At 40.7% G+C, this 25,240-nt stretch overlaps 1 protein-coding gene across 3 annotated transcripts in view; it reads left to right on the top strand.

Annotated features, from left to right (window-relative positions):
• Nucleotides 1–25,240, top strand: part of GLI3 (GLI family zinc finger 3) — a 257,580-nt gene that overhangs the window by 135,696 nt on the left and 96,644 nt on the right. For all 3 annotated transcript variants that reach the window (XM_030551398.1, XM_030551397.1, XM_030551399.1), the window contains one exon: nt 1,688–1,793. In XM_030551398.1, coding sequence (XP_030407258.1) covers nt 1,688–1,793 — 106 coding nt within the window. The remainder of the gene's footprint in view (nt 1–1,687; nt 1,794–25,240) is intronic.

Below are 25,240 nucleotides of genomic sequence, written 5' to 3'. Positions count from 1 at the left end.
ATCGGGCCCCAAGTCAGTAAATGGCAGAAATGCGCTGTTAGCAAACATACTGGAGCTAACACTTAACAAATAGCTGGCACTGGAGGTGGACAGGAGATTTCAAATGTTTCAAAATTGTCATGAAAAACTGGAAATATTTCCTCAGAACTTGTGTGAATTGCCCCATCTCTCCCCTGCTCCCCCGTTATCTCTTAAATGCCTCCTTTTCTACCAACTGCAGCTGGTTGGAGCGTCTCAAACATTTCAAATTTTTGAGAAAAAACAGAGGCAAAATCCAATTTCTCACCCTTTTTTTGGATCATCAGCTGGCTAGATGCAATTGTTTTCAGAGAGAACATAATCTAAGACAGGGATTACATTTTGCTGAATTCAGAAGGAAGAAAATACACACAGAACTTACTCTAAGAGTCATAGCAAGACTGAAAAAGGCCTCTCTAGCTTGGTTTTCCTGACTGAACATGAATAAAGATTTTCTCTTTTTAGAATCATTTTTAGTAAAACCATGACACTACGTAACATCCGTTCTCATCTGGTTTTAGGATCACATAAACATATGGATTGAGGGCAAAATAAAAATTGGTTAATAATTGGTCTGGATAGATAGGTTTCACATCCCAGGAGACAATGGGCTTTTCAGATGTTATGTTGCTGCTTGAATATTGTTTCCTCCATTCAGGAGTGTAATGATGCATTAAATATCTTCTATAAAATAGCATTCTTTACATTAGACAGTTGCAAAGGCATGAAAATGTTGATAGAGATCTTCAGCATATTAAAACTATAGCATCCAAAATGGCAGAGAGCTTTAATTAGAGAATTATGTGGAAAAATGAGGGCTAGATTGTTCTGGCCTGTATGCAACCTGTGTAGTGGCGGGTGAGAACGAGACCTGCGAGGAACTGTTCCCTTTTGTGTAACCTATATAAGGGCTGTCTGGAAGTAACAGGAATTGCAGTGGCAGCTTGAGAGTTGGCCTTCCCAGGGACAACTTGCCAGAAATAGGGTAGGGAGTAACCAAAGCAATTTCTCCTCACTGCTTTACATGCCTGCCAGCAGAGGTGACCAGCTGCATGCGAAGAATATGCTGCATCCTTTTCAAGGCTGAGGAAAGGAATCCCCACGCCCTGAAGCACATCTCCCTGATGCTTCCCCTTGGTGCGCTGCAGCACAGCGTCTCCTCCAATGCAGCCTTTCCCAATCATGTTTTCCTTCTAACTTAATTGTAATTTACTCCAGATTGTACTTTGTACGCCCGCTGTTTTAGTTGTACATTCCACTGTATCTTTTTTACTACATGCTATTTGTAGTCTTTTTTTAGGTCTTTCTTTCAGTAACATTTTTGTTCGTTTTAATATGAAAAACATAAGAACCAGGGATGTTTATGAAAGGTTCAATGATCCTTTTGATCTGACACTTCACATGAGTGCACTGTAATTATTTATTAACTGCTTCTTTATGTAATTTGCCATTTAAGCTATAAAAAGAGAATATTAAAATAAATAAATGAATATTCATGCTCATCTCTGCAAATTTTATGGGGCAAACTCTGTTCAGTTGTACTGACATTGTACTGAGAGAAGAATTTGACTGTACATCATACTACCGTTGGCACATAATTTGAGATATGTAATCAATATTAAAAAAATAGCTGCATGATATATTCATATTTGGAAACCTTATTTTTCAGATCCGCCTCACCTTTTTCCAGCATTCCACCCTCCTGTGCCAATTGATGCAAGACATCACGAGGGACGTTACCATTATGAACCATCTCCCATTCCTCCACTGCATGTGTAAGTATTATTTTCCACATTGTTATATTATGGAGCCTAGAACAAGAGACAAATATTGGAATCCTTGTGGTACTTAAAACTCTGTGCCTGGAAAGCTTTGCAGCTCTAGCTGGAGAGCAAGATTTACGTTTGGAATGCATCAAGTTTATCTGTTCGTGGATTCACTGAAGCAGAACCAGGCTGGTGCCTTAGGAATGTCTTTTATAATAGGTAGCTGGCAAGTGTTACCTATATATTTTGCTGATGTTTATTCTGTGTGCTGTCATTCTATAAATACTAAATTAACAAGTACAGAGCCCTATGAAATACTACTAAACAAAACGTGTACTTTCTCTGAATTAGGCTTGGGATTCTTCATAGCTAAAATTTCCTGTAACTTCAAAGCATTTTCCTAGTGACTGCCATGAAGCGTAATGAAATTTTAGGGGAATTTTCATAGTCCCTGTTATGTGCGTTCACAAGCAGTCAGTTGATTGATGGGAATGTCACCCAAACAAAATGGCAAATGTAATAGAGCACTTGGTTTACAAAAAGATAAAAGAAAAGAATGCCAGTGATAACGTGCATTAGAAAAAGTAGGGAGAGGAGGAACCCTGTGGAAATAAGCATTATCTTATTCTATATGTAGAGAGGAGTATCAGATTTGCAAAATAAAGCAATGATCTTTAGATGTAATGTCCTGAAAACTGCCATATACCATAAAAAAATGGAGCCGTAACGAGGGCTCACTCCTGTGTTAAAAGTCTTGATATATACATTTAATTATATCTAATAATCACCCCTCTTATTGAGAAAATAAAAGAAGAAATGCGCAAGTAATACTTTGAAGAATAATGCTAGTTGTTTAGATGGCAGATTGCATCTCCATGGCTATTAGTTACAGCTGTGTAATTACATATATACAGAAGAAAAATGAAGTTGTTTTAAAACAAGTCCTCCTCTGTGAGCAGAATTAATTGATATTAACAATCCTAACTACATGCCCAAGTACACACACAATATTTTACCAATAGTTCTTTTGGATTAGTCTCCTATTACTGAATTGTAATTTCAGAGCAAATTTGCCTAGAGGTAAGTAATAAATCTGTGTTGCAGTTTTCCTTGGGCATTAAAGTAAAAGTGTTTATTTATTCTTTAGAGTTCCACTGATGCATCAGTAAGTATTTACACCATAATCAACCATGCAATAAAATACATTAAAATAAAGATTTTGAGTTAAACCTACTGTTCAAAACCAGGGACATTTTGAATTAAGGTGGAAGCATCATACAGATTCACCCCTTTCAGTCTAGGTTTTGCAATGCATATGAATCTAGATTCTAATGTAAGCTCTTTAGAGTACTTCACAGGGTTTCTAAAATCAGCCTCTGGTTGGAGACTTAGGGCATGATATTGCTCTTTCCGAAGTCAAAGGAAATTATGTCATTGTTTCAACAGAGCAAGATTATGACCGTTACCGTTATTTAATAATACCTAGTATTTAAATAGCATCTCTCATTCCAAAGGATACTGTATTGTTCTGCAAACTAATATACAGATTCTGGGCCTGTAGTTTGCCTGGGCAGAGATTTCAAGAATGAGCCGTATTAGCGATCACTTTACTGTTGCTGAAATGCATTAGTCTCTTGGGTGGATCACAACAGTATTTATTACCAGTGCTCAACAACAGAGCAGAGGCAAATTTAGGTAAGCATAATGTGGTTACTCAATTTGGAATATGAACAGGAGTTTGGCTAAAAATCTATTGTGACAAAAGCCCCACAAGTTTTTAAGAACCATAAATGGTCAATATCTCAGTTAAATGTTTCATCTGAAGTACAACAATATGCCCTCTTTATAACACGCTGGGTCAGTGGAATCAGAACTGACTCAGAAGGAAGAGGGCCACTTACTGAATAACCCACACCAATACTTCCTGCAGCATCTTGGACGTCTCCCATCATTGCGTAGCTCATAAGATATAATAGGATTTTAGCATGAGATCATGGGCTGCAGGCAGTTGTTTGAGATACATGTTATAGTTTCAGCCTTAACTTTAAAATTAAAATTTCTTTGTTTATTTAGTTTTACATAAACTTAAGTAGATTCTTCCCTTCAGTTTGTTTATGCCATTGCTAAAATGATAGGGTATAACATACCCAGTATGAAATGGAGCCAATATGATTAGTGTATTAATGTAATATGTAATTAGGCAATCGTACAAAGGAATCTTTCAGACTATAACAGCTTTTTGATAGGCATTTTCATAGGTTGTAGAGTTTTCAAAAATTCACAGTACTGTATAAACATGATAGACACCAACAGCTATAGTCTCTGGTGTAATCCATCTTTAGGAACATTGGATTTTGGCTTAGGAAGGGATTAATCATTCTTTTGGAGACATTACTTGGATCGTTGTCATGGCATCCTTTAAAAAAACGGATATTAAAGTTATTTCAGTTTCTGGGAGACTGTGGTTGGGGCATAGGACAGGAGTCAGGAAACCAAGGGTTTGTTCTCATCTCTGCCACTGACTTTTTTATGAATCATTCAACTTCTCTGCTTCATATTTTCCCCAGATGTAAAACTGGGGTTAATGATGGTTTCCCATCTTTGCAAAGCTGGTTGAGATCTATACCTAAAGAATGTGGAATCTTACTATAATGAGATATCAATAGAACAAATAGAGGAAAAATACAGAACATTTCAAAAAAGTCTTGCGCACCTGATGGCATCTGGGCTTAAATATCTTTTTTTGAGTGACAGGCAAACCAAAAAAACAGTCAATATCAGTAAACTTTTAGGGTGTAAAGGATTCTTGCATAGTTTCCACCATTAAAGATATATACATGAGATGTTAGGATTTTTTAATTGCTTTGGGCAGAAATCTTGTATCCCAAATTTCACCCTGGAGCAAAATTTTATAACTGAGTTATAAACCCCTAAAATAGGGGTTTATGTTTATGATGGAATTGCTGACAGTTTTCATATGTATAGTAGGACTAACAGGCACTGCTATAATTATGCTACCAGTATCCTATCATTAAAGATCCCATTGAAAGAGGTTTATAATTGCTCTTCTTCTTAGATAAACCACCCTACATTAAGGCATCAACGATATGGTGCAGAATTAAATTAAAATCTCCTAAAATGAAATATGTTCTGTATTAGCTGTTTGACACTTAATTTGCCTCTGAATGAGGAGAGGAAATCACAAATTAACCTGCCTTTGTTTTTCCAACCATGGCTTATTAGGTGTTAGAACAACTGCAATTACAGCCCAGTAATAACCCCCAAACCCTTATGAATATGTACTGAAATGTGTCACGTTGTGTTACTGAAACCTGTTTGTTAGAACTGCTTCAGTTTTCCTAGAATTTCTTCAGCTTGTAAGCTTAGCAGGAAGAAGCATAACACATTTTCCCTCACAGCAGCACATAAACAGTGTTAGTAGAAACTACGTCTCACTTTCAAATTCAAAGCATGAATCTAGAAACTTCTATTAAAATATAATGCAGTTTATTATTTGTTGTTGAAGTAACAAGTTAAATTATCTTGTAACTTTAAGCACTGGAAAATTAAAACAGACCAAAAGAAAACAGGGATTCTGTGATTTTTTTCCTTTTGTTTGGCTCTTTCCCCATTTATTAACTGGCTTTCTACAGTGACAAATCACTCTTTGATTAAGTGTGGTTTCTAGACTTTTCCATTTACTGAAACATCCTTCTATAATTCCACCTTCTCCTGCCAGTCACCAGCCAATTAATGAATGGCCATTTCCTTAATACATTTGAAACCATGCTAGAAACAACAGTTATTTAAACATAATGTGTTACTATCAGCATGCTACCCTGACCCTTGTGGAAGGGAATTATTTTTTCTGAGAACCAAATTGTAACCATGCAATAAATTAGTTTTGGTGGTAGTCAGACTGGCTGACATTGTTTTCAGTATAACAACAATAACAACAAATTGCCAACACTGGTCAGGGGAACTATGGTAGAGTCTTGTTATCAAAGATAAAGTGAGTGTAAAGTACTGTAATTTTCAGTTGGGGAGCTTTCCACTTCCTGTGCAGGATGAGGGTGCCTTTTATTTTAAAAGGAACCCAGTATTATTTAATGCAGGGTAGGAAATTCCCTAGAGGGCAGGTAGAATTTTAAGGCACTGAGACTTTATACTCTATTCTATCTTCGTATGTAATAAGCTACCAGTTTAGACTTCACCTCTTATCAGTGTATAATCTACATAGCCTCCTTACACATCAACTCTGGATTTGGGCCACTGAGTCTGTGTAAGGGAGTGAGTCTAGGTTAGACTGAGGGAATACCTACAATGTTGTAAATTATGTGCGGAGGGGTCAGAGAGGAGTGTCACAAGACACACAACCAAAAGGAGGCAAGGTGCAAGTTAGTGTCATCATCTTCCAACTCCTCAACACATAAGTGACACCAAACTTAGACTCCCAACCCTTATTCTAAATTACACATTGGTAAGTGAGTGTTAATCTATTAGTATCTGAGTTAACAGAGTCTAAGGCTCTGATCCTGCAAACATGTACACGCTTGCTCAAATTTGCACAGGTAAGTAGATTCACTGACTTCTGTGGGACTACTCATGTGCTCTAAATTAAGCATTTGTGTGAACGTTACAGGATTGGACCACGTTCAAATCAGAGAGCCTGATTCCTCTGGTGCCTTGCACCCTTCCGTAGTCATTTACATCTGAACAAAGGGAGCATAAAATGCAACCAAATCAGCATGGTGTCATTTTAAGTCTAATTTTCACAGACACTAATAAAACTACACTAGACGGAAGGCAGAGGAAAGTTAGGCCCAGATGCTCTAACAGTTCAGAGCAGTTTCTTAGCCTTTTTGATACCAGGGACCAGCCTGCTGCCTTCCTAAACTGTGTCAGGGAGATCTCAGGGACCGGCACCAGTCCACAGACTGCTAGTTGAGAAACATTTGAACTTATACAAGTCTTACACCATTGTCTCTGAATTTGGTTCATTAAGTCAATGGCAGAATCTCTTGCCACACCAGGGTGAAAAGAAATCTTGGCTTTCTCTATCTTTTTCTCTACTACTTTAATTTTTCCTTTATACTTGAGTTCCCAAGTAATTACAATGTCTAGTGTCTTACCTTTAGACCAGTGCCTTGGCAAGTGGCTTCTCAGCTTGGTGCAGTGCTAATTGACCCTTCCACAGCAAGAATGGAAATCACACCAGTCTAGCCAATGTTGCTAGTGGGACAAGATTTAAGTGCTCTGTGGCTTGGAATGGATTTCCTGGGACAGCCAAGGGTCACTGATGAATGAAGGCTGAGTGGACACATGGGCCTTTGAGGAAGCTAATGGATGTCGGTATCTGGGACATTCAGAGCCATCCACAGAAATATTTAGCTGTAATCAGGCACAATGCTTGTGTTATATAGGAGGCAGCTAAAGAAGCCTGTTTCTGGAAGTGAGGAGGCACTGTGTCTAGTCATCATCAGAATCCAGTAACCATAAACAGCTGTTAGAGGAAGCTGCTGGGAGGGAAGATATAGGTGGAGTGTGCCAAGAGAAGGCAGAGGAGATGGGAAAGGGAAGCTTGGAGCAAGAACATCAGAAAGGCCATACAGGGTCCAACCAATGGTCCATCTAGCCCAGTATACTGTCTTCTGACAATGGCCAGTGCTTGATGTTTCAGAGGGAATTAACAGAACAGAACAATTTTGAGTGATCCATTCCTTGACGCTCAGTCCTAGCTTCTAGCAATCAGTAGTTTAGGGACAGCTAGTGCACAGGGTTGTGTCCCTTTCTGTCTTGGCCATTAGCCATTGATTGACCTATCCTCCATGAACTTGTCTAATTATTTTTTGAATAGTTATACCTTTGGGCTTCACAACATCCCCGGTAATGAATTCCACAGGTTGACTGTGTTGGGTGAAGAAGAACTCCCTTATGTTTGTTTTAAGTCTGTTGTCTATTAATGTTTTCAGTTGACCCCTAGTTCTTGTGTTATGTGAAGGGGTAAATATCATATCCCCCGCAAGTCATCTCCTTTCTAAGATGTACAGTGCCAGTCCTCATATAGGTATTAAGGGATTTCCATACCCTTAATTATTTTCCTTGCCCTTTTCTGAACGTTTTTCAAATTTTTAAGATATCTTTTTTGAGCTGGGGCAACCAGAACTGCACACAGTATTCAAAGTGTGGTCATGCCATGGATTCATATAGTGGCATTGTGCTATTTTCTGTTTTATTATCTACCCCTTTCCTAATGGTTCCTAACATTCTGTTAGCTTTTTTTGACTGCCGCTGCACACTGAGAAGATGTTTTGAGAGAACTATCCACAATGACTCCAAGATCTCTTTCTTGAGTGATGACAGCTGATTTAGACCCCATTATTTTGTATGTATAGTTGGGATTATGTTTTCCAGTGTACATTATTTTGTATTATCAGCATTAAATGTCATCTTCCATTTTGTCATTTAGTCCAGTTTAGAAAGATCCCTTTGTAACTCTTCACAGTCATCTTTTGACTTAACTATCTTGAGTAATTTTGTATTATCTGAAAATGTGCCACCTCACTCTTTCCCGCCTTTTCCAGATCATTTATGAATATGTTGAATAGCACTGGTCCCAGTACAGGTCCTAATGGGGCCCTACTATTTACCTCTCTCCTTTGTGAAAACCGACCAATTATTCCTATCCTTTGTTTCCTGTCTTGTAACAAGTTACTGATGCATGAGAAGATCTTTCCTCTTATCTCATGGCAGCTTACTTTGCTTAAGAGCCTTTGGTAAGGGACCTTGTTAAAGGCTTTCTGAAAGTCCAAGTACAATATGTTGATTCGATCATCCTTGTCCACATGTTTGTTGACTCAAAGAATTATAGTAGATTGGTGAGGCATGATTTCCCTTTACAAAAGCCATGTTGACTTTTCCCGACATATGTATGTGCCTGATAATTTTGTTCTTTATTATAGTTTCAACCAATTTGCCTGGTACTAAAGTTAGGTTCACTAACTGTCGTTTCCAGGATCACCTCCAGAGCCCTTTTTTAAAACCTGCTTTACATATCTCCAGTCATCTGGTACATGATAGGTTACATATCACAGATAATAGTTCTGCAATTTCATATTTGAGTTCCTTCAGAACTCTTGGGTCCATCTGGTCCAGGTCACTTATTACTGTTTAATTTACCAGTTTGTTCCAAAACATCTTCTAATGACACCTCCAATCTGGGAGAGTTCCTCAGATTTGTCACCTAAAAATAATGGCTCAATTGTGGGGAGCGCCACCTTATCCTCTGCAATGCAGACCAAGGCAAAGAATTCATATGGTTTCTCCTCAACCGCCTTGTCTTTCTCGAGTGCTCCTTTAGCACCTCAGTCATCCAGTGGTCTCACTGATAGTTTGGAAGGCTTCCTGGTGATGTACTCACAAAAAACTAATGGCATTTTTTTTTATCTTTAGCTAGTTGCTCTTCAAAAAATTAGTGTTTCATTAGCTACCCTCCAGTCATCTGGTACAGAGGGTGGTTTAAGTCATAGGTTAGGAGACAAGGTGAGAAGAGAACTTGGGCTGCCTTGGAGAGAAAGGAAGCAGCAACCAGACAAAGTTTGTTGGATAGAAAGGCTAATGTGGAAGTACCTCTTGTACACCATTTTGTTGATTAACGGAACAGCAAATCACTGGTCATTTGATGTCAAATGCCTGGCAGCTGTGATGTAGAGTAAAAGGGTCTGCATCCTACACCTCGGGCCTCAGTAGATAGTTTTTCCAGTTCCTGGACTTTTACAAACCAGGGAAGAGGAAGCCTGAGTCTAGACTGGAGTTGTGGTCTCCTGCTTCAGTATGTAGTGCTGCATCATTTGGAATAGTGAATAAATGTTTTGTTTAGCAAAACTTACTTGTTTAGTAATATGGACCTGGAGAATTACAGATCATAAACCCTCATTTGCTAACACAGCTGCAAAACAGGTTTAAAAGTAGACCATGTCTTTAAAGAGTAGCTGAGAATTTGGAAAAGCAAACTATTCTGTCTGTGTATGATAGCATGTATTTTCTGGAGAGAAGGTTCTAGAGGTTTTGGCTTTCCGTTTTCTTGATTATGAGAAGTATCAGAGAGGTAGCCGTGTTAGTCTGGATCTGTAAAAGCAGCAAAGATTCCTGTGGCATCTTATAGACTTACAGACGTTTTGGAGCATGAGCTTTCGTGGGTGAATACCCACTTCGTCAGATGCATGTAGTGGAAATTTCCAGAGGCAGGTATATATATGCAGGCAAGCTAGAGATAATGAGGTAGTTCAATCAGGGACGATGAGGCCCTGTTCTAGCAGTTGAGGTGTGAAAACCAAGGGAGGAGAAACTGGTTTTGTAATTGGCAAGCCATTCACAGTCTTTGTTTAATCCTGAGCTGATGGTGTCAAATTTGCAGATGAACTGAAGCTCAGCAGTTTCTCTTTGAAGTCTGGTCCTGAAGATTTTTTGCTGCAGGATGGCCACCTTAAGGTCTGCTATAGCGTGGCCAGGGAGGTTGAAGTGTTCTCCTACAGGTTTTTGTATATTGCCATTCCTAATATCTGATTTGTGTCCGTTTATCCTTTTCCGTAGCGACTGTCCAGTTTGGCCAATGTACGTAGCAGAGGGGCATTGCTGGCATATGATGGCGTATATTACATTGGTGGATGTGCAGGTGAATGAACCGGTGACGGTGTGGCTGATCTGGTTAGGTCCTGTGATGGTGTCGCTGGTGTAGATATGTGGGCAGAGTTGGCATCGAGGTTTGTTGCATGGATTGGTTCCTGAGCTAGAGTTACTATGGGGCGGTGAGCAGTTACTGGTGAGAATATGTTTCAGGTTGGCAGGTTGCCTGTGGGCGAGGACTGGCCTGCCACCCAAAGCCTGTGAAAGTGTGGGATCATTGTCCAGAATGGGTTGTAGATCCCTGATGATGCGTTGGAGAGGTTTTAGCTGGGGACTGTATGCGATGGCCAGTGGAGTCCTGTTGGTTTCTTTCTTGGGTTTGTCTTGCAGTAGGAGGCTTCTGGGTACCCGTCTGCCTCTGTTGATCTGTTTCCTTATGTCCTCGTGCGGGTATTGTAGTTTTGAGAATGCTTGGTGGAGATTTTGTAGGTGTTGGTCTCTGTCTGAGGGGTTAGAGCAGATGCGGTTGTACCTCAGTGCTTGGCTGTAGACAATGGATCGTGTGATGTGCCCGGGATGGAAGCTGGAGGCATGAAGGTAGGCATAGCGGTCAGTAGGTTTTCGTTATAGGGTGGTGGTAATGTGACCATCACTTATTTGCACTGTGGTGTCTAGGAAGTGGACCTCCCGTGCAGATTGGTCCAGGCTGAGGTTGATGGTGGGGTGGAAGCTGTTGAAATCATGGTGGAATTTTTCCAGAGTCTCCTTCCCATGGGTCCAGATGATGAAGATGTCATCAATGTAGCATAGGTAGAGAAGGGGCGTGAGTGGACGAAAGCTGAGGAAGCATTGTTCCACGTTGACCATAAAAATATTGGCATATTGTGGGGCCATGCGGGTGCCCATAGTGGTGCCACTGATCTGGAGATATATATTTGAAAATAGTTGTGTGTGAGGATAAAGGCACAGAGCTCAGCAGCCAGTTGTGCTGTGGCATCATCAGGGATACTGTTCCTGATAGCTTGTATCCCATATGTGTGTGGGATGTTCGTGTAGAGAGCCTCTACATCCATGGTGGCTAGGATGGTGTTTTCTGGAAGGTCACCAATGCATTGTAGTTTCCTCGGGAAATCAGTGGTGTCACGGAGATAGCTGGGAGTGCTGGTGGCATAGGGTCTGAGTAGAGAGTCCACATATCCAGACAGTCCTTCAGTGAGAGTGCCAATGCTTCCGCCGACGTGCACAGGCAGAAATTGTGAAAAAACAACATCGCTTGCCTCATAACCTAAGTCGTGCAGAACGCAATGCCATCCACAGCCTCAGAAACCACCCAGACATTATCATCAAAGAGGCTAATAAAGGAGGAGCTGTTGTCATCATGAACAGGTCTGACTACCAAAAGGAGGCTGCCAGACAACTCTCCAACACCAAATTCTACAGGCCACTTCCCTCAGATCCCACTGAGGAATATACTAAGAAACTGCAACATCTACTCAGGACACTCCCTACACTAACACCGGAACAAATCAACATACCCTAAGAGCCCCAGCCAGGGTTATTCTGTCTACTACCCAAGATCCACAAACCCAGAAATCCTGGACGCCCCATCATCTCGGGCATTCCACCCCACCATCAACCTCAGCCTGGACCAATCTACATGGGAGGTCCACTTCCTAGACACCACAGTGCAAATAAGTGATGGTCACATTATCACCACCCTATACTGAAAACCTACTGACCGCTATGCCTACCTTCATGCCTCCAGCTTCCATCCCGGGCACATCACACGATCCATTGTCTACAGCCAAGCACTGAGGTACAACCGCATCTGCCCTAACCCCTCAGACAGAGACCAACACCTACAAAATCTCCACCAAGCATTCTCAAAACTACAATACCCGCACGAGGACATAAGGAAACAGATCAACAGAGGCAGACGGATACCCAGAAGCCTCCTGCTGCAAGACAAACCCAAGAAAGAAACCAACAGGACTCCACTGGCCATCACATACAGTCCCCAGCTAAAACCTCTCCAACGCATCATCAGGGATCTACAACCCATCTTGGACAATGATCCCACACTTTCACAGGCTTTGGGTGGCAGGCCAGTCCTCGCCCACAGGCAACCTGCCAACCTGAAACATATTCTCACCAGTAACTGCACACCGCCCCATAGTAACTCTAGCTCAGGAACCAATCCATGCAACAAACCTCGATGCCAACTCTGCCCACATATCTACACCAGCGACACCATCACAGGACCTAACCAGATCAGCCACACCGTCACCGGTTCATTCACCTGCACATCCACCAATGTAATATACGCCATCATATGCCAGCAATGCCCCTCTGCTACGTACATTGGCCAAACTGGACAGTCGCTACGGAAAAGGATAAACGGACACAAATCAGATATTAGGAATGGCAATATACAAAAACCTGTAGGAGAACACTTCAACCTCCCTGGCCACACTATGGCAGACCTTAAGGTGGCCATCTTGCAGCAAAAAATCTTCAGGACCAGACTTCAAAGAGAAACTGCTGAGCTTCAGTTCATCTGCAAATTTGACACCATCAGCTCAGGATTAAACAAAGACTGTGAATGGCTTGCCAATTACAAAACCAGTTTCTCCTTCCTTGGTTTTCACACCTCAATTGCTAGAACAGGGCCTCATCGTCCCTGATTGAACTACCTCATTATCTCTAGCTTGCCTACATATATATACCTACCCCTGGAAATTTCCACTACATGCATCTGACGGAGTGGGTATTCGCCCGCGAAAGCTCATGCTCCAAAACTTCTATTAGTCTATAAGGTGCCACAGGATTCTTTGCTTGATTATGAGAGACAGTTGCAGCATTAAAATATATTATTTTAGTGCCCACATTCAAGATACTGCTCCTCCTGCCCTAAAGTAGATAAGTACTTTTAAATATCGCTATATAAAACAGTTTCTGCATACTTACTTCTGTAGTCAGCTTTTAACCCTCTCAAAGATATGCCCTGGCTGGACTGGATAGCATGTATATGGAAACCATTGAAAAAGGACAATCTTATTTAAAAGTTTGATTATTTTAGGAAACAGATTTTATATTAAATGGGGTTTTGAGGCCAAATGCATTCTAATGTAAGTGGGTACAACTGCACTGAAGTCAGTAGAATTATCCATGATTAGACCAGACTAAATTTGGTTCTCAGTATTCATTTGCCTGTGCTGCTGATTTCTCATTCTTGCTTCTCTGCTCCTGCTATCGATCAGCCTTTCTTTATGACATCATAATTTTCTCCACAGCGGTTGATTGTATCAGAGGATTATGACTTTAGAAGGGAATAAACAACAGGAAAAGATGAACTTAAAAAACTAAGGATCTCTGTTCCTCTGCTGCAACCACAATGACTTCAGTGGGGAAAAAGGGGATATACACCAGGAGAACCAAGAGAATTTGGCTCAAAGTTTCAATACATATGTAGTTTTTAAAAATAGAAATTACCCCACTAAAAAAAAAAATCTTGAAAATAAACATAAAGTGGAAAAATTTTCAATTTGGATTTTTTTTAATTGTATTTCCCCTCCTTAGTCTTCCTTATCTCCCTCCCACTTTTTCTTTTGCTTCTCTTTTCCAGTGGCATTTTTATTTAAAAACAGAAAGATTTATATTGAAAAAATGCCGTTGTTTTCAAGATTAAAAATTCAACCAGCTGTAGTAGAAACTTTCCAGGGCCTGTCCATTGGCCTAAAATGCCATGTGGATTTGTTTTTACTTCATTTCTCCCACATGTTGGGCTGGAAATGCTAATGATATAGCAATCACCACCCTTGGAGGGAAGTGGGGTGCGTTGAACTGTCACATATTTGCTGTGTAGAGGAGCAGCACTGATGGACTCTGCAGTGACAATGAGTTTGTACCAGTGATTTCAGGGGATGTAAAGTGGGGGACATAAGGGAAAACCCTTCCACATCAGTAAGGAATCGTAGGATATGACCTTTCCCTGCAAACCGTCTCTGGACTAAACCCAAGAGTAGCTGGGCACAGACCCTCACTTTGATTCATAAATGGAATGGATTTAATAACACAAGAAGTCAATATGAATTAACTTTTACAATAGGAACTCTTTTTATGTTCATCAATATATGTTATGAAGATGACAACTTAGAATCTTACCATTGGACATCAGTGTCACTTGGCTGCTTTATCCCAGCAGGGCAGTTGGTTACAATATTTATGTAAATTCTCAGGCTTCACCTGAGGCACAGTGGAAACAAAATAAGTGGCAATTGAAATGGTAGCTCATATATCCCACACACAACATTATTCTGCAGAAATGAAGAAATAATGTTAGGTCCTTTCATATGCATGTGTGTGATTTATCTTTGAATAATAAGACATAGATCTTTGTCTCTGCATAACATAGACTTGAATTTGAGTTACTCCAGATTTACATGGGTATAATGACATGATTTGACCAGATTCTGACTGTAAAAAGCTGGAAATATGAAAAGAAAGCATTAGTAAAGAAAGTATTCGCACAAAAGATGATAGGAAAATTTCCCATCAGTGATTCATTACTTTTATGTAACATATTATAGCTTAAATATATAAATAGATTGGAATAACCACATTGCTATATTTATGTTGTTTGAAATATCTAAAATCTCATTCAGTTATCAGCTAAAAAGAATACAGTCTTTAAATATAGTGCACATTCGGAGTCTCTGAGCCTGTGGCTTCTTGGACAAAATTCCTGTGTTCTTTGTGCTGTAGTCAGCAGTATTAGTCGAGTGAGCAGATATTAACTGTGGTATTCACATTCAGTGAACCAGAAGCAAGCCAACTCTATAGAGGCTGCCGTCAAACCTGTTGCAGTGGCCTGTGAGGTACTGGACTGTGACAGACCTTTTCTCTTTCTTTCTTTCTTTCTTTTCAGTACAATGGTTCCACTCGTGTTAAGTCCTGCTTCAAAGAGAACTGAAATTTACAGTCTTAGCACAATTTTTGAAAAAAATAAATAAAGTTATGTTGTGAATTGAAAGTTCATCCCCAAATTAAGGTAGTATAAACTGCTGGAAATGAAAGCTATGTGTTTATCATGTAAAACAAAGAACATCTTCCACTACCACATTCTAACTCTAACACAATCCTCCCCCACTTAGAGTAGTCCACCTTCCCTCTCCTCCACCTCCAAAACAAAGACATGTCATTTCCTGTAATTTTGGAGCACGAATAGAGTTCAATTCAGAACTTTTCTCAAGGGAGACAAAACAAAAATCTAAGCGAGGGCCTGTCTATTTCTCTCCCTGTGTGTGTGTGTGTGTGTCTGTCTGTCTGTCTGTCTGTGTAACTATTGAAAGCAGGCTTCTGGATCTCTCTAAATTTCTCAAGCCTAAGTGCTAATTAGCTAGTCCTTGCACATTCTGTGGTCTAAGTGAACCTATTGTACTATATCAAAGTAGCAATGCAAATTTAGGCCTCAATTCTGCCCTCATATGTCCATTGAAATCCAATAGGAGTTATACCCATGTACCTGAGGGCAGAACTGAGCCCTGAGTCGTTGCTTGGTGATATTGATTAAAAGATAAAACGATTTAAAGAAAGATGTTGTGCTGTTTATGTTCTTAGGATACTTTATATGCCAAAAGGAGTTAGCACCTTATTTTGAAAGATGCTGAGTTCATTCTTCAAGGGGCTGAGCACCCTTAACTTCCTGTTAAAGTGCACAGGAGGTTGTTTCTCAACCCCCTGCCAGATTAAGTCCTTAGAGACTGATCCTGCAATGAATTATGACTGCACTTATTATTACTTCTGCATGGTATTTCATTGAAGTTAGTGACTTCACTGGGACTCCACAAGGAAATGACTATACACCGCACTGAAATTCATTGCAGACCGAAGCCCGAGGATTGTATCCTTCTCAAGTCAGGGACCTCTATTCTATGTTAATTTTTGTTTTGTTTTGTTTTTGTTTTTGTTTTTTTGGTAAAGTGTTGTGTACACCTGTGACACAGTCGAAAATGAGTGATAATTTCAAACTGGGAACAAAGTCTAAATATAGCTAATTTAAATGGCAACCATTTGAAATGTGTGCATCATAGACGCTTTCATCTATACATCACCAGTTCAAATCCAGCCCACCTTACCATGTATAGTTGCCATGGCTTTTTGTTGGCCTAGATACATGAATTTGATGGCTGAAATTCAGTCCATATTGTGGAGTTACCAACACAAATAGCTCTATTTGACAACCTTCTGGACACTTTTGGCACAGGGGGCAAGGACTCAACGGCCACTGAGAATCAACTACTTTCTACCTCTGGAGGCAATCCCTTCAGATTGTGATCTACACACATCATCAAGACAACATGAAGAAGTTTGCACTGCTAATAGCCATCCTGTACTGTGGTACCTGTTCTGTGGAGATTTTGTTTGTATAGTTTAGCTTCCAGTTTTTAAAAATGTAACCCATAACATCTATTTACCTTGTACAAGGACTTGTTATTTATAGATTTTTCTCCCTATGCATGCATACATTTGTGTGCAAGAATCATTCCTAGGTCTGTAGATTTACTTGCCAAAAGGTATATATTACAGACGTTATCCAAGAACAACCTGTGTAGCTCCAGCTAGGAGACACCACTGGTTTGGAGTAGCACCAGAAATTGTTTCTTCTTCTGGCCATGATGTTTCAGTTGTCCTCATATGTTCAGCACCTAGCCAGAAGTGACTTTCAGTGCTGATTTTGTAGCAACATAATGTTTCCGTGTGCCTGCGAGTTAAAGTAGCAGGAGAAACTGAGAAAGTTCTGAAACAAACATAAGAACTTGGGATAATAGCAAAAAGAATGGAGCAATGGCTATTTGCATAAGTGTTTTTTGTTTCAAGTTAATCTTAATATAGTTCATCTTTAACATAGGCTGTGTTTGACACAGTTGGTACTGGCAGCATCCTGGTGCTTGTCACATCTGCTTCTTTGCTTGCCTGAAACCACTGACTGCTGTTGGAGGATGGAAGATATTAGCCTACAGCTCCCCCACAAGGCTCTGCTCTTGGAGCAAACAAAACCACCCAGCCCTGAAGCAGCTCTGATTCCACAAGGTCACTCCCAGCACTGAAGGTGTGAGTGTACAGATGTACCACAATACTCACGTACTAGCCTCTGCTATACAGGCAACCTGCTTAAATGGAGTGGTTGGTAGAAGCACACCAACTCCCCTTCCCATCCCAATGGCTCCTACTCCCAGAACTTATTTTCCTGAATTGGCCCCTGCTTTGGGGCTTGTTAAGAGAATAGTTTATGTAATATACATACATATATTAAAACTGTATGGCATTTAGTGAGGGGATATTTAGGACCTTCTCATGTTTAACACATTTGCTAATCCCTGCATAACGGTGAATATTAGTTTTGGGCTGTCCACCAGTGCAGAGATGAAGAGCATCTCTCTAGTACTGGACTAGCAACCACGATTATTGCTCAGAGCTGGCATCACCATTCCTACCAGGACTTTTTGTAAAATGTTTTCTTTGCAACCACAGAATTTTAGTGGCAAATTTAAGATCAACAATATTCACATTTCCATAATTGAATTTGACTTTTTTGAAATTTAGTGGCATTCTTTTTTTTAATCTCTCAAACTCACTTTCTAATGTGTAAATTAGGAATGAAGCAAAAATCCCACAGGGCCGGTGTTTAGTATTGTGAACATGACTTATTTTATAAATAAATGAAAGGTTTTTTTTTAATTTGAAAAAAAATGGTACTCAGCATCACAAAGCAGACATTGAAAACCATGTTCATTTAAGGGTAATGTGAGAGTCTTACCAGGCAGACAGCCAGAATAAAGAATGCCTTCTGTGCTACCTTCATGGAAATAGGCAAGGGAAGAAGAGAAGCTCAAACTTGTTGAACTTATAAAAATCATGGCATTCTCTTAAATGCATCTGGTTTATAAAAATCAACAGCAATATATCGAATGGGGAGGCGGATACTGTATTAAAAGGTTTTTAAAAGGCCAAGTTCCATGGAGGTTTTGAAAAGACATAAAAAAAGTGAAATTATTGAGTGGGGGAAGGTGATACCCTATTAGTTTAAAATACTCAGTTTTAAAAATATACGTATGGAATTGGTGTTTTGGAAAATAGATTTCAAAGTTTGAGTCTCCTCTTACAGCTCAGTCCTGCTGTCTCTGTGCAGAGAAATCTTTCAGTGCAGACAGTGGCAGTTGTGCTTTGATTAAGGGCCAGATTCTGATACCCTTCCTCCAGCTGAGTAGTCGTATTGGTTGATTTCAGAATCTGGTCATCAGGCTGCAGGATTGGTTCCAAAATAGCCATGCACTTTTTCCTCAAATTTGTATAGAGACATATATGTAGGAGTGGCTGTTCTCATGCATGCTGCCTCCTCTTTTACATGTAAGGCTTCCCGTGATCTGTGAACAGTCAAAAGATAAATCATAAGTAATTATAGTAATCACTCCAACTCTCTTCTTAGTATTACAGTGTCTGGTGGTTATGGGTTCTCCTCCCCACCTCCTTCTCTTTTGTACACACAAATTTCAAGGTTGTTTTTTAAATACCTTGAGGCATTTTGTGAGTGTTTTTTGAACTGGTTCACCATTCACCAGTGTATTTGCTTATAAAGGGGTCTTCTTTGATGAGGTTTTTGTCATATGCACCCACTGAAGTTTCAGTGTACTCAAGCATTAGAAAAGCCACTATTCGAGAGTCTTTGTTTTCTTTGTTGAGCTGTTTATTTGCTTTCTTCCCACGCGGTTCCCTGGCCTTTGCTCTGACAACTGTTTTTCTGCATGAATTACATTCCTCGGGCCACCAAGTCTCCTAATTCTTACAGTCGATTGATTTCTGCCTGTGTGATTAGTCTTCAGCTCCAGCTCACAGTTGGTCTTTGCCAAGCAAACTGCTGCTAAGTGCCTTTAACATGAAGACCTAACTACATTTTTTAACCTCATTAGTGTGTAGGGCACTGCTTCATTCCAGTTTAGTAACATGGCTACTATTGAATCATCACTTGCTCTAAAACAGGTTATAAAAAGGTTACTTAGTCGTCAGGTTTTCCCCTTCATATGATCATGCTTTTGCAGGAGAGCAGTCTGGTGTCTTAAGTACATGTCCCGTTTTTATTATGTAAATAGCCCTTTGAAAGAAAACCCATTAACACTGAATAAGGTACATTTTCATAGTAAGAAATTTCATAATAGTATTTCAAAAAGATCATTACAGGCTATTTGGAAATAGTGTAATGTAGTGTAAATCCAAAGCCCACTGTAATTTGAATTTACACCACTGCAGCTGATACCTGAATCTGTCCCAGCTCGCCTTTAACTAAGCATTAGAAGAATGCAATCTAATTGCAATTTTCATGTGAAGTTCCATGGAAAAGGTTGTATTTTCAAATGTTATAAATACAAGAGAAAAATAAAAGTTTCCCTGAAACGACAACTTCACCGGAGAACTGGGGGGAAGCAAGCAAGGACCAGGTCGCATGCTACTTGTGATGGTGCGTTTGTACAGATGCATAGTACAGCCACTCAGAGGGTGAGACTTCATGATTAATGGTGTTTATTCTTGACTGAAGCCTCCTTTATTTATCTGCAATACAGTTTAGCGATTTATCAGTCACCTGAATGAAAAATATTCAGTCATACCAATATTGCAGTGTAAATTGAGTAGAGTCACTTTTTATTATATCTTTCAGCCTTATCATCTGCACAGTAATTTTCTAGCAGGGGTTTGATATAGAAAGGCTGGATTTAGCTGTACTTGACACAAAGCCTCTTCAATTTCCCCTAAAAGTTCAGGCTGCGCTTAGAAATGTATATATATATACAACCCCTCTTATCCAAGCAATTTCAGGATTTGAAAGAATAAAGATAAAATGCACAAACCTGGATGTGAGAAATGTTGTTAATATGAAAACATCTAATAGCTGTGAAGCCACTGGTGAAAGGTTCTTTAGTGTTTAAGCTTGTGGCTTAGTGCAGAGCTTTTTACATGGCTACGTAGCTTGACTTTCTTCTAATCAATCATCATCCAACTCCAATCAGCATACAGGCAGACCCTATCGTTCATCCTGGGTGTAATTTCAGAGTTGAAGACTATAATGGCCACATACAGCACATTAGTCACTGCGATAACAGCCAGTGGCACTCCTGAAGAATTGGGCGGAGGGACAAGAGGAAATAAAATTATTCTCATTCTCATGATGTGTTAGTGAAATAGGAGCCAATGTTAAACAAACGTTTATTCAATTAGCTGGTTTAGTAGCAATAAGTGTGAGAAGACTGGTGACATTTCTTTGACCTGCTTTTTTGGGGGAAGATGCAGATGGTATTATATATCCACATATTAATGTGGTTCTTCTCAAAAACATGCTAGTTAAACACATCAGGAGATTTCAACCACGTCTGCAAACCAGAGGAGACTATACTTTTAATACTGAATAAGAGCAGGTATGCACAAGTGCATTGCAAGAAAACTGTTGCACACTTGAATTTGCCTGAGGAGAATGGTTGGTAATACTAACACTCAATTAGTATGGTGTATATTTCAAACACTGACAAAAAAAAATATAGACCTTTCTGCAGCATATCACACTGCAATACAGTGCAATGGCATATGAAGTTTTATAATGTTTTCCATCTCCTCTAGAATGGAGCTCTGTTTTCTCTGATCTTATGTGAAAATATATTTATCGTGTCAGTATGTTGTAGTGTGGTACCAAGACCTGCACATCACATATCGTTTGAAGTACTGTTACCCTGGATGCAGTAATGACCGTGAGCTAACAGAACTGAAACTGGAGTTGGCTGAAGAGTGGGATGGAAAAAATCACAACACTAGGTTAGGCCTGCTTGTGATACCTGTACTCTCGCTGATTCTGTGTGAAACCCCATTGACGTCAATGTCACCAGAGTAAAGTAAGTCAATTTGTACAGTAAGGTAATACTAAATGTTGATAAAGGTACCATTATCTGGCCCATTATCAATGTTATTTGATCTTTGTAGTACCATAGCATCCAGAAGCTTCTATCACGATCACAGCTCCATTGTGTTAAGTGCTGTACAAATATATACAAAGACATAGTCTGTGCCCTGAAGAGCTCACAATCTGAGAAAACAAATGACATATGAAGGGAAGAAGAGAGAGAGAGAGAGAGAGAGAATTATTTGTAATATACTTGCAGTTTTTATTATGGATAAAGAAATTGCTGCCTATACACATGTGCCTCTTAATCTAGTTATTATTAGCTAGTAGATTTCTCTTAAGCATCACCACAAAGGTGGATTTTGAGGAAAAATTTGAAGGAGAGGGTAGTGACCCGGCAGGTATGTTCAGGTAGGATGTTCCATATGTAAGGGGCTGCTTGGGAAGTGGTTTGGAGAGAGATGTGTGACAAGCCAGCAAGTGGACAGAAGAATCTGGCAGAATGGAGGAGACGGAGGTGATGCAATAAGAGAAAAGAACAGACAAGTAGCTAGGAGTAGATATGTGAAGGACTTTGAAGGTGAGGACAAGAAGCCTGAACATGATTTGGTGAAGTAATGGGAAGTTGTGCGGGGTAGTTAAAGAGAAAGGCTGAAATCTTGAATTACCCATAGTTGCCCTGTTTTGTGCAAATATTTGTTCCAGCGTAGTGTTAGCTATGTAAATGTTTAAGGGCAACAAGGGTTAGGCATAAAACCAAGACTCGTTCGATCAAAAAATGAGTTTTTTTCATGACTAAATGGACTGAGTTTCAGTAGAAATAGGGGTAATATACAAAGGCTAGGTCAGTCTGGAATAGAACAGAAACAATTCCTCTTTGAGTGATTGCTCATAGCGATTCCAATTAGGTGTGTGTGCGCCACGTGCAAGGTTGTCAGAAAGTTTTTTCCCTTAGCAGAACCTATTGGGTTGGCTGTGGAGCCCCCAGAGTGGTGCCTTCATGGCACTCAATATATGACCCGGCGCCTCCTCAGTTCCTTCTTACTGCCAGTGACAGTCGTTGGAACGGTGGCATCTTGCTTTGCAAGCTCTCCATGTTTCCCTAGTTTTTGATTTGGATTGTTAGTATTCTTGAGTTAGTTCTTAGTTAATGTAGTTCTAGTTAGTTAGTTAGTTAGCTGTTGGGCTGGAGGGTTTCCTTTGAGGACTTACATGTGTAAGTCCCAAGGGTTTAAGCCCTGCAAGTCCTATAACAAGCCCATGCCAACAGTTGCCCTCATGATGCTTGTTTAAAGTATCTGGGGGGAGCACCTCTGTCAGAAAAGTGCAGGATTTGTAAGGGCTTTTGCCCCTGAGCAGGACTTAGACTGCATCAGCGCAGCGGGACCTGGTGCCGAGTTCCTTGGTGCACAGTGACCTGGTGGCAGTGGTGGAGGTGGTACTGCAAAAGGAATCTGGTCAAGATCCATGGCACCATCGCCTCCCAGCACCAAAGATGGCGGGACCAGCTCAGCACTGATCCCACTCACTGGCGCAGACGCGGCACCAGAAGCAAGAGAGGAGTGGTTCCCCAACTTCAGTGGCCCCATTAATTTGGAGAGGACCAAATTAAGGTCCCATGCAGGAACAGGCGGTCTAATCTGGGGATGTAGCTCTTCCAGACCCTTGAGGAATTGTCCAACCATAACGTTGGTGAAGACAGAGCATCCAGAAACTCTGGTGTGGAAAGCCGAGATAGCCGCTAGGTATACCTTTATGGATGTGCTGTTTTCGCCAACCCTATGGTTGGACAGTTCCTCAAGGGGCTGGAAGCATTGAAGATCTGCCCCAGGGAAGGCTGTATTGATGTGGGCACTGACCCCCATGTATGCGGTACTGATGGACCATACAACTAGCTCCTGTATTGAGTTCTCTCAGAGCATTGGACTCAATGACATTCCATGCTACGCATCATCTTTCTCCTCATCAGAGTCAGATAGCGAGCAAGAGGATTTTGGGTTCCCATTACCCACATGCCATCGGCCTGGTCCCTCAACCTCCATAGTTTGGGCAGCCATGATCCCAGCCGCCAGCCCCCTACCTTCAATGGCCATACTGGGACCCCTGGTAAGCCCAGAGACAACAAGCCTTCCAGGCTCCTAGTGTGGCAGGTCAACAGGCAAGGAGGCACCCTTCTTTAGCTGTGGCCTCAAAGCATTCAGAACCTCATGAGCAATTGGAGGAGGAAGTTGAAGCAGAAAGGGAAGACACCCCTCAAGCTTGTTTCTCGTCATTCTAACCTGGTGATGTGATTATGCCCCCTCCACCATCTATGGCAGATGATTTTAAGTCATTCCAGGACTTAGCTCATAGGGTTGCAAAAGCCCTGAAAATACAGTTGCAGAAAGTAATTGAGCCTCACCATAACCTGGTGGATATTCTACACTCTTCCAACTCTTCCAAAATGGCCCTCCTAATTAATGAAGTGCTCCTGGATCCTGCCAGTTATATTGCAGACCCTTGCGTCCATCCTGTCGATGTGCAATTGGGCGCAAAAAAAGTATTATGTGTGGGTGAAGTACATGAAATTTTTATTTTCCCACCTGCCTCCAAATTTCATCATTGTGGAAGTGGTTAATTCTAGGGTCTGCCAATACCAGTTTAAATTCATCCCGTATGACTGAGATGGGAAATGTGTGGACCTGTTTGGCAGAAAAGCGTATTCATCAGCCACCCTTCGGTTCCGAGTAGCATATTACCAGGCCTTGTTAGTCAAATATGATTGCCATAGAAAGGTTTCTTTATTGATCATCTCCTGGACTCCCACAAAGACCAATTTATAGCCATACTTAATGAGGACCAGCTGGTGGTGAAAAGTCTTTCAAATCCACATTAGATGCAGCAGACATGATGGCACATTCAATTTCTATGGCCATGGTTATGAGAAAGGTTTCATGGCTGCATTTGTCCAGCTTCTCTAAAGTGGGCCAAACCATGCTGGAGAACCTTCTCTTTGAGGGAATGAAGCTGTTCATTGAAACGAACATGTTGAAGGATTCTCGAGTGGCTCTTTGATTCCTAGGGATATATACACCAACCTACAAGAGAAAATACAGCCCTCAGCCATAGTTTAAGCCCTGGTCATCACAGTACACATCTCAATACTCATCACAGAGATCTTATGAGCCACCGAGGAAGAAATCTAAGTTCCCTAAGCTAAAGAAATCAGGACCACAACTGACTTCATCTCAGCCCTCAACCTCGAAGTGGTAGTTTTGATGGGTTGGTTGAGGAACCCACAGAACACTCTACTTGCAACCTTACACTGGGAAACCCCTCTCCTCCTTTCGGAGTCTGTCTTACCCGGTTCCGCAGAACCTGGAAATGGATACTTTCCAAGTGAGTGATGGAATCATCCAGAACGATATGCCATCCACTTCTTCTCCCTTTCCCCTCCCAAACATCCTGTCCCTCTTCAGGGTCCTATCTCACATGAGTCTACAACATCAGGAGATTAACCGTCTCCTCAGCATAAGAGCTATAGAGCTTGTTCTGGTTCATTTCAGAGGCAAAGGCTTCTACTCTCATTACTTTCTGATACCAAAGAAAAGGGAAGATTGGAGACCCATATTGGATCTCAGAGAGCTCTACAGCTATGTCAAAGCATAAAAATTCAAGATGGTCATTCTATCATTGTTGTTCCCAACATTAGAAGAAGGAGATTGATTCTCGGCCCTCAACCTTCAAGACATATATTTCCACATTTCTGTTACAGACATTACCTCAGATTCGTGCTGGACCAGGACCACTATCAGTACAGAGAACTCTTTTTTGGCCTCTCCATCGGCCTCCAGGCTGTTCTCCAAGATCCCACTTACACTATCAGGGCATAATACTGTATCCTCACGTG

This window comes from Gopherus evgoodei, chromosome 2 (genome assembly GCF_007399415.2).
Source record: "Gopherus evgoodei ecotype Sinaloan lineage chromosome 2, rGopEvg1_v1.p, whole genome shotgun sequence".
Taxonomy (NCBI): domain Eukaryota; kingdom Metazoa; phylum Chordata; order Testudines; family Testudinidae; genus Gopherus; species Gopherus evgoodei.
Note: the sequence above shows the minus strand (reverse complement) of the source record. Positions and strands in the feature narration are given on the sequence as shown.